This window comes from Rana temporaria, chromosome 12, assembly GCF_905171775.1.
Source record: "Rana temporaria chromosome 12, aRanTem1.1, whole genome shotgun sequence".
Classification (NCBI taxonomy): Eukaryota; Metazoa; Chordata; class Amphibia; order Anura; family Ranidae; genus Rana; species Rana temporaria.
The window spans coordinates 33,265,344-33,278,850 of record NC_053500.1 but is presented as its reverse complement, the minus strand read 5'-3'; the positions used below and the strand labels follow the sequence as shown (position 1 = coordinate 33,278,850).

The window sequence follows — 13,507 nt, the reverse complement described above, 5'->3', positions numbered from 1 at the left end:
TCGGAAATTCCGACAAGAAAAGTCTGATGTGAGCCTTTGGTCAGAAATTCTGACCGTGTGTATGCTCCTGCTCCTATCTGAATTTTTCTGTCGGAATTTCCGACAACAAATATTTGAGAGCTGGTTCTCTGTTTTTTCGTCTGTATGCAATTCCGACGCATGCCCTGAATTAAGTTGACGCATGCTCGGAAGCATTAAACTTCATTTTTTCCGGCTCGTCGTGTTGTACGTCACCGCTTTCTTGACAATCGAAATTTGGCGTGACCGTGTGTATGCAAGACAAGTTTGAGCCAAAATTCAGTCAGAAAACAAATCCACTGATTTCTTGTCGGATTTTCCAATCGTGTGTATGCGGCATTAGTGTCAGGAAAACATGTCAGAAGTGATGCATGCTTATGGAGGAATGGGGCAGCAGACATAAATGACACTAAGTGCTTTTAATTGAGACAAGTACACAGTATAGAGGGATGTGCTTTGTTCATATTTCCTGTCTGAGGTTTACAACCACTTTAAGTTGAGAAAGAGAACCTTGGAAATACTTACACTGATAATGATGTCTCCAGAGTGTAGTCCACCATGAAGTCAGCATTTTTTTCTTCAAGTTTTTCCTGTTTACTTGACCTAAAAAACAAGCGAAAAAAATTATAAAAATAAATAAGATTTATATTTAGACAAACAGATATACAGATATCTCACTCCATGCTGATCTGAGGAACGACGTGATCTTTACGTACCTAATATAATACCTTGTATACTATCACTAGATGCATACTATAGGATTTCACTATTGATACCTACCGTATTTTCCGGCGTATAAGACGACCTTTTGGATGCAAAAAAATGCATCCAAAGTCGGGGGTCGTCTTATACGCCGGTGACAGTCTCCGTCAGGCTGCGGGCATCCATGATTTAAAAGCCGTGCCTCCTCCTCGGACAGTTCCGTGATAGGCGGAACACAAATTTTCCCAGCAGGGCCTCTGTTCAGTGTTCCGCCTATCACGGATGCCTTCTCATCCTCGGACGAGAGGACATCCGCGATAGGCGGAACACTGAACAGAGGCACTGCTGGGAAAATTTGTGTTCCGCCTATCACGGAACTGTCCGAGGAGAAGGCACGGCTTTTGAATCATGGATGCCTGCAGCCTGGAAGCCAGAATCTGCAACAGAATAAGGTAGGGAGATCGTCTTGGCCGGCACAGTGAGGGCAAGTGATGGCACAGTGGGGGCAAGTGATGGCACAGTGGGGGCAAGTGATGGCACAGTGGGGGCAAGTGATGGCACAGTGGGGGCAAGTGATGGCACAGTGGGGGTAAGTGATGGCACAGTGGGGGAAAGTGATGGCACAGTGGGGGCAAGTGATGGCACAGTGGAGGCAAGTGATGGCACAGTGGAGGCAAGTGATGGCACAGTGATGGCACAGTGGAGGCAAGTGATGACACAGTGGAGGCTAGTGATGGCACAGTGGAGGCTAGTGATGGCACAGTGGAGGCTAGTGATGGCACAGTGGAGGCTAGTGATGGCACAGTGGAGGCTAGTGATGGCACAGTGGGGGCAAGTGATGGCACAGTGGAGGCAAGTGATGGCACAGTGGGGGCAAGTGATGGCACAGTGGGGGCAAGTGATGGCACAGTGGAGGCATGTGATGGCACAGTGGAGGCATGTAATGTAATGGCACAGTGAGATTTGAAAAAAGCATGTTCCTGTCAGTGGTTGTTCCAGCTACCCATCCCAGAAGGGCCAGTTTATCCCAAAACCAACATTTTTCCTGGAAAAATAGGGGGTCGTCTTATACGCCCGGAAAAACCGTAGTTCCAAATAAATACGAACTAATGACTATCTTGGAAAACGAAGAGAACTGTCCTGTGGCATTATATGGGTGACAATGACCATTTGTAGGAGGACCATTCAACATGTTTCTATTGTGATGTTTTTGACTATTAACCAAGAGTCCTATTAACCTAACTTTTCCTGAAGAAGTGGGTTATCTCCTGTGAAACGCAAACTGCGTTGAAATTACACCAACTTACTGTGTTCCACCATAGGGGAGCCACCAAGAACCTGTATTCAAGGAGTACTAGATGGTTTTTGTTATGTTTTATGTGCAGTTTTTGTGTGTTTTGCATGTTTTTTGATATGTATACATGTGCAATTTTTATCATATAATAAATATTTTTTGATACTTTTTACAAAAATTGGGTACCGTTATAGTGCATATATTTCATTTGTTAGGGTCCAGTATTTTGTATATTATTGATTAGGAGGTACCAGACCTACATGGTCTACCAAATGAGGGTCTCTCATTGAGGTCTTCCTCCTAATTTCCTATTTTTTGTTTTTTTTTTACCTTAAAAGTCAGCAGCAACAAATACTGCAGCTGCTGACTTTTAACATTAGGACACTTACCTGTCCAGGGCGCCCATGATGTCCTCACCCGAAGCCGATCTGTCCCTTGGCTCCCGAGTGCAGACGCCGGCATCTTCAGTAAGGGAATCTGAAAGTGAAGTGCGGCTTCACAGCCTGGTTCCCTACTGCGCATTTACGGGTCGCGCTGTGCGTCCTCACTGGTCCCTGCTGTCTTCTGGAACCTGTGTGTCTCTCAGAAGACAGCAGGGGGGACGGATGAGGGGCTGGACATGGCGTAGATCATTGCGGAATCTGCGACCTGTATTAGACAGGTATCTGCTCCTTCCTGCCAAATGTGACACCGGAGGGGGGAGGAACCGGAAAAGCGGAAGTTCCATTTTTGGGTGGAACTTCGCTTTAATGCATTCTCTTAATAGTATTGGCTCCTGCTGCTGTTAACCACTTGACCTCGGAAAGATATACCCCCCTTCATGACCAGGCCACTTTTTGCGTTACATGCAATGCTGTACCTAAATAAAATTTATGTCATTTTTTCCCCACAAATAGAGCTTTCTTTTGGTGGTATTTGATCTCCTGATTTTTTTTTGTGCTATAATGTGAATAATGACAGCAGAAGCACGCGCACGCGCCTCCTGCAGATGGAATTGCGGGATCACATATACGTGATCCTGCGCACAGCTACCACCCTGTAGCAGTAAAACTGCTATAGGGCGGTCAACAAGTGGTTAATCCAATCCTTTGTGGAGGGAATGAGGTGGGATGCTTCTTGCAATGGGGGCACTTGGCAGGAGGGAGAGGCCAGGAGCACCAGCAGGGGACCTGAGAAGAGGAGGATCAGGGTTGCTCTGTGCAAAACCATTACACAGAGCAGGCAAGTATAAGATGATTGTTATATAAAAAAAAAAAAAAGATAGTCTTTAATATCGCTTTAAGTTCTGCTTTAAGCTTGCACCCATTTGTGTAAAGTTTCCCGATAAAAACTTACGTAGACAGCTGGAGTCGAGTGGTCACTTCTCTTGTCTGTAAGGTAATTCCTTTTACTTCGAAGGTGACATTGACCTCCGCCTACAATTAAAAAAGAAAGTTATAGATTATCACTGATAAGCTGCTTATACTGAACCATGAGGGTCATATTTTTTAAGCAGTGAATAGGGAGTAAAAACTTAGAACCCTTGTTGGGTTTTTACTACTGTGTACTCATAGGCAGAAATGATCACTTATCACTTCCTGCATGGCCATCAAGCTAGGAGGTGAGCAGAATCTTCTCAAAGTCAAAAACAGCATTAAAGCAGTTGTATACCTTTTTTTTTGTTTACTTTTACATACAGGTAAGCCTATAATAAGGCTTACCTGTAGGTAAAAAGAATTGGGTAGATTCAGGTAGGGGCGCGCTAATTTGCGGCGGCGTAGCCTAGCGTGTTTACACTACACCGCCTTAAGTAAGAGAGGCAAGTACATGATTCACAAAGTACTTGCCTCCTTACTTAGGGTGGCGTAGTGTAAACGCGGCGGGCGTAAGGGTGCCTAATTTAAATGGGTTGGAGGGGGGCGTGTTTAATGATAATGAGGCTTGACCTCACGTTTTTGACGTTTTTTGGCTACTGCGCATGCGCCGGGTGCCTACATTTCCCAGTGCGCATTGCGGCTAAGTACGCCGTACGGGCCTATTGATTTCGACGTGGACGTAACTCCCGATTCGCGGACGACTTACGCAAACGAAGTAAAAAATTAGAACGGCGGGAACGGCGGCCATACTTTAACATTGTTATTCCACCTCATAGGTGGAATAACTTTAGGCCGCCTAAGGCCTTACGGAAATGGCGTAAATCGACTGCGGCGGCCGGGCGTACGTTCGTGAATCGGCGTACAAACTAATTTACAAAATCTACGCCGACCGCAATGGAAGCGCCACCTAGCGGCCATCCGAAAAATTGCAATCTAAGATAGGACGGCGCAAGCCGTCGTATCTTAGATATGTTTAAGCGTATCTCTGTTTGAGCATACACTTAAACATACGGCGGCGTAGATTCTGAGTTAGGCCGGCTTATCTACTCATAAGTCGGCCTAACTCTTACTGAATCTACCTATAAGTCTCCTAAACCTGCATGGTTTAGGATATATTCCCCTTGCAATGAGCCGCTGACTTCAGCGGCACATGCACTCCTGAGATTCTCGGCTGAAAGTCTAGCAGACGTCGGACCTTGCTGGAAAGAAGGCTCTGACGCGCATGTGCGGGAGTGACGACATCACGGCTCCAGCCATTCACAGCGCCGGAGCCGCGATACCTCGAATACATGCCGAGGGAAAATTTACGCTCTCCTTGGCGTGGACCGGGATCACCTATGACGCCTCGTTCTAAGGTAAGTATTTCATAATGAGCTAGTATGCGGTGCATACTAGCTCATTATGCCTTTTGCCTTACAGGTCAAAAAAAAAAATTGGTGGGTATACAACTGCTTTAAAAGCACATTTAAAAAATAGGTAGAACTACCAGGACAGGAACCATCCCTTGCGTTTCCTCATTTCCATAACCCCTCCTCAGCCCCTCTCCTCTCATTTCTATAACCCCTCTTCATCCCCTCCCTTCTCCTCATTTCCATAACCACTCCTCTCCCCCTCCCTTCTCCTCATCCCCATAACCACTCCTCATCCCCTCCCTTCTCCTCCTCTTCATAACCCTTTCTCATTCCCTCCCTTCTTATCTCCATAACCCCTTCTCAACCCCACCTCATCTCTATAAGCCCTACTCATCCACTCTCTACTCCTCATCTCCATAACCACAGTGATTGCACCACACATGTGAGGTACTGCTGTGAACATCAGAGTGAGAACAATAATTCTAGCACCAGAACTCCTGTGTAACCCTAAACTAGGTACCAAAGTTTAGCGCCGTTCCACGGGCAGACACAATTTTGAAAGCATAACATGTTTGGTATCTATTTACTCTGTGCAACATCATCTTTTATATTTCAATAAACAATTTGATATTATATTTATTTTTTTGTGCATTAAAATTAATTAAAGTATAAATATTTTTTAAAGTTGAGTTTGAAAAGCGCTGCATAAATATTGTGTTATAATGTTTGGGGTTCTAAGTGACTTTCTAGCAAAAAATACTGGGCCAGATTCATGTACATCCGCGGCGGCGTAACGTATCGTCTTTACGTTACACCGCCGCAAGTTTTCCTCGTAAGTGCTTGATTCACAAAGCACTTGAGTGTAAACTTGCGGCGGAGTAACGTAAAAAGACGTCCGGCGCAAGCCCGCCTAATTCAAATGGGGCGTGTACCATTTAAATTAGGCGCGTTCCCGCGTCGAACGTTCTGCGCATGCTCCGTTAGGAAATTTCCCGACGTGCATTGCGTGAAATTACGGCGCCCCGACGTGTTTTTTGAATGGCGACGTGCGTAACGTACTTTCGTATTCCCGGACGTCTTACGCAAAAAAAAAAAAAAAATTGAAATTCGACGCGGGAACGACGGCCATACTTTAACATGGCTGTTCTAAAGTTAAACCATGAAAAAGCATGACTAACTTTGCGACGGGAAAAACAGACTAGCGACGACGTAACGAACGCGCGTACCTTCGTGGATCGCCGTAAAGGCTAATTTGCATACCCGACGCTGGAAAACGACGTGAACTCCACCCAGCGGCGGCCGAAGTATTGCATCCTAAGATCCGAAGGTGTAAGTCAATTACACCTGTCGGATCTTAGGGCTATCTATGCGTAACTGATTCTATGAATCAGCCGCATAGATACTCTCAGAGATACGACGGCGTATCAGGAGATACGCCGTCGTATCTCTTTTGTGAATCTGGCCCACAAAAAATGTCAGAAAAGGACTGGTCTTAAAGTGGTAAACCTCCATGTTATCTTAGTATGGTATCCTTCTCTGTTGAATGATATATATATAAATAGGAGTCAACCAACACACTAAGGTCTATGAATTGGCCAACATGAAAAGAATGCCCTCCCTGTGTGTCTATCTTATTAAAGTTGTAAATAGAGGGTAATCACACTGAGTGCTCCCTCTAGTGGCTTTCCTATATATCTCTACTAATTGCATTTATGAAGAAACAAGCTCGTAATAACACGCTCACTAAAATATTTTTTCTTTTCGACAGATTGCTGGAAGAAAATGCAGAGAGAGCTTTTTGACTCACCTTCTGGTTTCTCCTAAATGGGTTTCCAAGATTGCACAGGATAGTTCCCTCAAAGGTACAGGATCGGCTCTGTAAGATCAGAGAAACACAATGAAGCTCTGATTGATCATGTGTGGCATGGAGTGCTACAAGCAAATTTCTATAATCCACATCACCCAATCAGAATAATATGGAGAACAATGGTACGGAAAACCTCTGCTTGTTGACTAGTGATCAAACTGGAAAGTCTCTGGGAGTGATAATAAGTCTTTCTAGTGGTTGAAAACATTCATCACCACCTAGCATGGTTTATGATTGGTTCCTGACCATTATTTGGCGAAAGAACTTTCAATGGTAGTCTGGTCTGACAGCACAGGAGAACGTACGGGGGAAGTTTCATCTCAAGGTTACAAAGTGGTAAGGCCACAAAAAACAACCATCCTCCAGATTGAGAAGTCCATGAGAAATCAACAAAAAAAAGTGCCAGATAATCCTCTAACGAATCCCTAATCATTTAAAGTTGATAACAATCTGACAACACAAAGATATAACGCCAACACTTCCCCACCTTTTGAGCGTATTTTTGATGAGTTTGTTTAAGGTAATGATATACTATCAAAAAGTTTTGAGACTAGTTTTGTAATACACCAACAGATGGCAGCACAAGGCTGCACATGCAGTCGCAGGAAACATCGACCTTCATAAGCCAGTGTACCAATAGACATCATCCTATGTACATCAGGAGCTGTGCAATTGGTGCTATTCTGACCACGTGCATTACCACGTCTGCTATTTCATCATGGACAGCAATGATGTCAATGATGTGGCAATGAGTCAAGACTTGAAGAAAAGAAGAACATCACTGGAAGACTTCAACTTCAAGAGCAGAAGAACCTCACTGGAAGACTTCAACTTCAAGAGCGGAAGAACATCACTGGAAGACTTCAACTTCAAGAGCGGAAGAACATCACTGGAAGACTTCAACTTCAAGAGCGGAAGAACATCACTGGAAGACTTCAACTTCAAGAGCGGAAGAACATCACTGGAAGACTTCAACTTCAAGAGCGGAAGAACATCACTGGAAGACTTCAACTTCAAGAGCGGAAGAACATCACTGGAAGACTTCAACTTGAAGAGCGGAAGAACATCACTGGAAGACTTCAACTTCAAGAGCAGAAGAACCTCACTGGAAGACTTCAACTTCAAGAGCGGAAGAACATTACTGGAAGACTTCAACTTCAAGAGCGGAAGAACATAACTGGAAGACTAAGGCCCGGTACACACGAGCAAACATGTACGATGAAACCGGTCCGTCGGACCGTTTTCACCGTACATGCCTGCCAGAGGGCTTCTGTACGATGGTTGTCCGCGCGTAAACAATACGCGGGGCGTGTCCGCGTCGTCGCCGCGACGATGACGCGGAGACGTGGGCGGGCCTGCCATTTAAAGGCTTCCACGCATGCGTCGAAGTCATTCGACGCATGCGAGGGACGGCGGGCGCTCGGACATGTACGGTAGGTCTGTACTGACGACCGTACATGTCCGAGCGGGCAGGATTCCAGCGGACGGTTTTAAAACACGTCCAGGAATATTTGCCCGCTGGGAAAAGGCCCGGCGGGCAAATGTTTGCTGGAATTCGGCCCGCTCGCGGCTACACACGACCGAACATGTATGCTGAAACTGGCCCGCGGACCAGTTTCAGCATACATGTTTGGTTGTGTGTACGGGGCCTAACTTCAAGAGTGGAAGAACATTACTGGAAAACTTCAACTTCAAGAGCGGAAGAACATCACTGGAAGACTTCAGCTTCAAGAGTGGAAGAACATTAGTGGAAGACTTCAACTTCAAGAGCGGAAGAACATCACTGGAAGACTTCAGCTTCAAGAGCGGAAGAACATCACTGGGAAACTTCAAGAGCGGAAGAACATCACTGGAAGACTTCAACTTCAAGAGCGTAAGAACATCACTGGAAGACTTCAACTTCAAGGGCGGAAGAACATCACTGGTCAAGAAGACCTTCAACGAGCTCAGCCACTGAAAATGTCGTAACCATTCGGCAACTTGTGCATGTTGATCGTCGGAGAACAATCATGCGTGCCACTCAAAACATCTCAAACGACCCATTGCAGCATCGCCGTAAACTTGCTGGGTCATTTTAAAACGTCTCTGTGGCAGATTTGCCCAGTTTCCCACAGAATTTCACGTGTGCTCTTCATTCTAACTTGCTGTCTATAATGAAATAGCAGACGTGGTAACGCACGTGGCCAGAATAGCACCAGTTGCACAGCTTCCGCTGCATACAGGACGAGGTCTTTTGACACACTGACTTTTGAAGGTCGGTGCTCCTTGTGACTGGGCGTGCAACCTTGTGCTGCCATCTATTGGCCTGTTACAAAACTAGTCTTGAAACCTTTTGATACCACTTTGTATATCATTACCTTCAACAAACTCATTAAAAATACCCTCAAAAGCGAGAAAGTGCCATCTGTTGGCGTGTTACAAAACTGGTCTCTAAATTTTTTGATACCACCTTGTATCCCATATATCTTTAAACTTCAGCTGTAAATTGTTAACAGATGTATCTAGTTATCTGAAATAAATAGGCTGTTATGGATTACTGAATATTGCTCATTATGCTACTGGCTGTGTAGCGGGAGGTAAAGAGAGAGAAAGACAGAGAGAGAGAGAGAGAGAGAGAGAGCAAGAGAGAGCACGAGAGAGTCACTTACTGATACAGAAGAAAAGACCAGCTCATCTGGAAAGGTTATGTTCAGCATGGCCTCATGAGCGTCATCTGCTGGAGACGTGGGGATCGGGGCATTTGTTACGATTACCCGCAGGTTGACCTTGTTCACATTGGGGTCATAATGGAGGATCTGGTTCCCATTTACCCTGTAGGCAGGACATAGGGAGATGGAAAGAAAAATGCTATCTGATCACTATTTTCAAACAATACCGCAACCCCACAACTAGGAATGTGTATGTATTTTGCATTGAGCAGATGCAGCTGTAATGAAATATAAGATGAACTACCTAAGCAGAGAAGTGGCAAACAAAAAGGAGCCTATTCAGTAAGGCAAATAACATGCAATGTTTAGCAGCCAGACTAAAACCTCATACACACGATCGAACTTTCATCGGACAAATCCGTGAAATTTTATCCGAAAGGCGTTGGCCGTGAACTTGTTCTGCATACAGACGGCAACATACACAAAACTATGTTGTTTTTCATCTCTTTAGCGCCACCCTTTGGGCAACTTCTGCTAATGTTGTCTAATGGTGAGCATTGGTTCGGAGCATGCGTGTTTGTAATTTGGATTTTAGTCCGACTGACTTGTGCACATTTGTTGTCGGACAGTTTGTCCGATTGAGCGTACAGACGGTCGGATTATCCGACAAAACATGTCTATCACACAATTGTTGTCGGAATATCCGATCGCGTGTACGGGCTTTAAATCTGATCTGGCTTCAGTAAAATGAATTACTGTGTATCTATGGGAAAAATAAAAATCACATATATGATAAAATATTTTCTTTAGCATCAACAGCAGTTTTTTGCATAATTCTAAATTCCTAATTCCATATAATAAATAGAGTTATAAATCTATAAATATTAATTTTATAACATAATATATCATAATAAATATATTTTAACAGTATAACCCTGTTGGGAGTATTTTTCTAATTTCTTTTTGTGTGGACCGTATTGCACACTGGGAAGCGATATATGAAGATAGACATAAGGGCCCGGATTCACGTAGCACTTACGCCAACGTATCTCGAGATACGCCGCGTAAGTGTAACGATGCACCGTCGTATCTGTGCGCTGTGCCCATAGAACTAGATACGCCTGAAAATAGGCTTCTTATGACCGACGTAACTTGCCTACGCCGGCGTATCTTGGGCGCATATTTACGCTGGAGGCATATGGGAAATTCGATTCCCATATGCAAATGGGTGAGATACACCGATTCACGAACGTACTTGCGCCCGGCGCATTAATATACGCTGTTTACGTAAGTCGTACGTCCGGCGTAAAGTTAAGCCTCATAAAGCAGGTTTAAGTCATGTGAAGGTATGGACCAGGGAACAGCCATCGTATTTTACGTTGTTTACGTAGTAGTACGTGAATAGGGCTGGGCGTAGGTTACGTCACCTCGTAGGCAGTGATTCGACGTATCTTATGGAGTATTTACGACGTGATTCTGACACATGCGTACTGGGATGCGTCCACGGGACGGAGCATGCGCCGTTCGTTCGGCCCATCATTTGAATGGGGTCACGCTTCATTTAAATGGATCACGCCCACCTTCCACCTACTTTGAATTAGGCCGGCTTACGCCAAGGAATTTATGTTACGCTGGCGCAACGTTGAGAGCAGGTGCTTTGTGAATACTCTGCTTGCCTCTCTGTGTTACGTCGGCGTAGCGCATATGAGATGCGCTACGCCGGCAGAAATATGCGCCGATGTATCTGAATCCGGCCCAAGATGTTGGTTATGGGAAAACATATTTTCTTACTATTGGTAAGGTCGTGGATTTCTGGGGAGTTTCTGACATATGCATGGCGTGCAGGAATGATGTCACAGTGGTGTTTTGTGGGGATTTATAGCGGTGGATTTAAAAGAGGAAGAAAAGCCACAATTGTGTTTCTTTTTTTCCCTTTCTCACAGAGGATTTTTTTCTTGGCTAGACTCTTCTTTTTTTGTCTGGACTCTGTATATGCGTTGAACATTGGTGATGTATAATTACACTTTTGATTATTTGTATTGCCATTAGCAATATTTGCACTATGTGCGCTTTATTAATAAAAATAGGTAATAAAAAAAAATTCAAATAATCTTAATGCTAGAAACCATATACATCATATATGTCATTTTTTTATCCAGAGTTCCACTTTTAGGCTGGGTTCACATATATGCAAATTGGAATGCGTTTTTAGTGGCATCTAAGGCCCCGTACACACGACCGGATCTATCCGGCGGACCGTTTCCAGCGGAAATCCTCTCGTCTGTAAGAGGCCTAAGTCTTATAACATGTGAATGGGACCAGCTCTCAGGTCACACATGTCTGGGGGGTCCGCGGTGTGGTTTTGAAAAGGATCCTGTACGTTTTTGTGCCCGGTACAGGTGCGAATTCAGGGAAATTGTTGCACCTGAACCGGTGTCAGTGAACAGAAACACACCGGACACTGGACTGCAAACCGCAGCCGAACATGTGTGAACCCAGCCTAAGATGTACTGTTATAGCTGCATTTTATCCAACGTAGATAACTGTGTAGGTTCACACCTTGGAAGGGTCACATTGTTTTCTCCCAGGTATTCGTACTCCATCTGTAAGTTACTCCGACACACGTTATCTGATCCACACTCCTTCTGGAAGTCAACCTGCAACAAGAATATATCATGTAACTATATACAGTATATTGTAAGTTTCTTGTATGCAAGTCTTTTAAAGGCAAGTTACCAATATAAGATTTCCTAGTGTGTATGGAGCTGGTTTTGTGGTGTTGGAACAGAAAAAGGTCCCTACACAAGAGCATTATTTGTCTAAAAGTTCTTTGTATGCTGTGGCATTAATGTTACCCTTCATTATAAATACCTGAAATCATTAATTTGGAGAGGTGTGCACATCTTTTTACCCATATAGAGTAGGTGTGATGGTCAGGTGTCCACATACTTTTACCTATATACAGTAGGTGTGGTGATCGGGAGTCCACCTAATTGTACCCATATAGAGTAGGCGTGATGATCAGGTGTCCACATACTTTTACCTATATACAGTAGGTGTGGTGATCGGGAGTCCACCTAGTTGTACCCATATAGAGTAGGTGTGATGATCAGGTGTCCACATAATTTTACTAATATAGAGTAGGTGTGATGGTCAGGTGTCCACATACTTTTGAGCCTAGGTTCACATTGGTTAGATTGGCAATGGCACCGTCCAAATGGCAAAACCGATTTCCAAACGAAGTTCCTGTACTACTTTTGGTGACTTTGGGGGGCAATTTGCATAGACCTCTGTGCATGAACCCGCACAGAAGTCTATCAAATCGCCCCCAAAGTTGAAATTTGTAACACTATTTCTAACCTGCAGCAATGTGAACCTAGGCTTACCCATAAAGAGCAGGTGTGATGGTCAGGTGTCCACATACTTTTACACATACAGAGTAGGTGTGATGGTCAGGTGTCCACATATGTTTACCCATACCCCCCAACCGTCCCGGATTCCGCGGGATCCTCCCGCAATTCCAAGTGTGTCCCGGGTTCCGCGGACTAGACTAGATTCCCGGAAAACAGGGCCCCGGCCGAGACATTACGGGGGGCGACATTCCGTGCCTCCATGTTTGATTTCCCCCGCCATGTTTGGTGTCCGGTGCCTGGTCTGTGATTGGACATATTGGCGTCATGTGCGTCGTGGGGCTTGCCTGTCTGCGAACGTCTAGAAGTCCCGCCTCCGCACATGACCGATATACGCCCAATCACAGTGCAGGAAATACGGACCATGGTGGAGCAGGTGGAAGGCGCTGGCGGGGATTAGGGACAGAGGTATTTGCACAGGTAGGAGAAACCCCCCTCCCCCCGCTCAACAACTCTGATCCCCCCCCCCGGTTAACAACTTTGATCCCCGGCCCCCCCCCCCCTCAACAAATTTGATCCCCGCCACAGCCCCCCCACCCCCCGCTCAACAAGATGTCCTGCATTGGATTTATTAAATGTTGGGAGGGGTATGGTTTATACAGTGGGTGTGATGGTCAGGTGTCCACATACTTTTATGCATATACAGTAGGTGTGAGGGTCAGATGTCCAAATTCTTTTACCCATATACAGTAGGTGTGATAGACAAGTGTACACATCATTTTACCCATATAGCATATGAGAAAACACAGCTTTTCACATTTACAAAAACAACCACTAGAGGTCACTCTAGAGGCATCACACTGCCATCTGCAGATAAACCAAGCATAATCTTGCTTAGAATAAACTGGTATCAGGGGTCAA

General features: G+C 44.9%; 1 protein-coding gene across 2 annotated transcripts in view; it reads right to left on the bottom strand.

The window, feature by feature from the left end:
- The window catches only part of ITGA3 (integrin subunit alpha 3), a 128,000-nt gene that overhangs the window by 24,728 nt on the left and 89,765 nt on the right, over positions 1-13,507 (bottom strand). For both annotated transcript variants that reach the window (XM_040330811.1, XM_040330812.1), the window contains exons 14-18: positions 11,796-11,893; positions 9,237-9,399; positions 6,529-6,597; positions 3,350-3,429; positions 544-621 (exon numbers count right to left, since the gene is read on the bottom strand). In XM_040330811.1, coding sequence (XP_040186745.1) covers positions 544-621; positions 3,350-3,429; positions 6,529-6,597; positions 9,237-9,399; positions 11,796-11,893 — 488 coding nt within the window. The remainder of the gene's footprint in view (positions 1-543; positions 622-3,349; positions 3,430-6,528; positions 6,598-9,236; positions 9,400-11,795; positions 11,894-13,507) is intronic.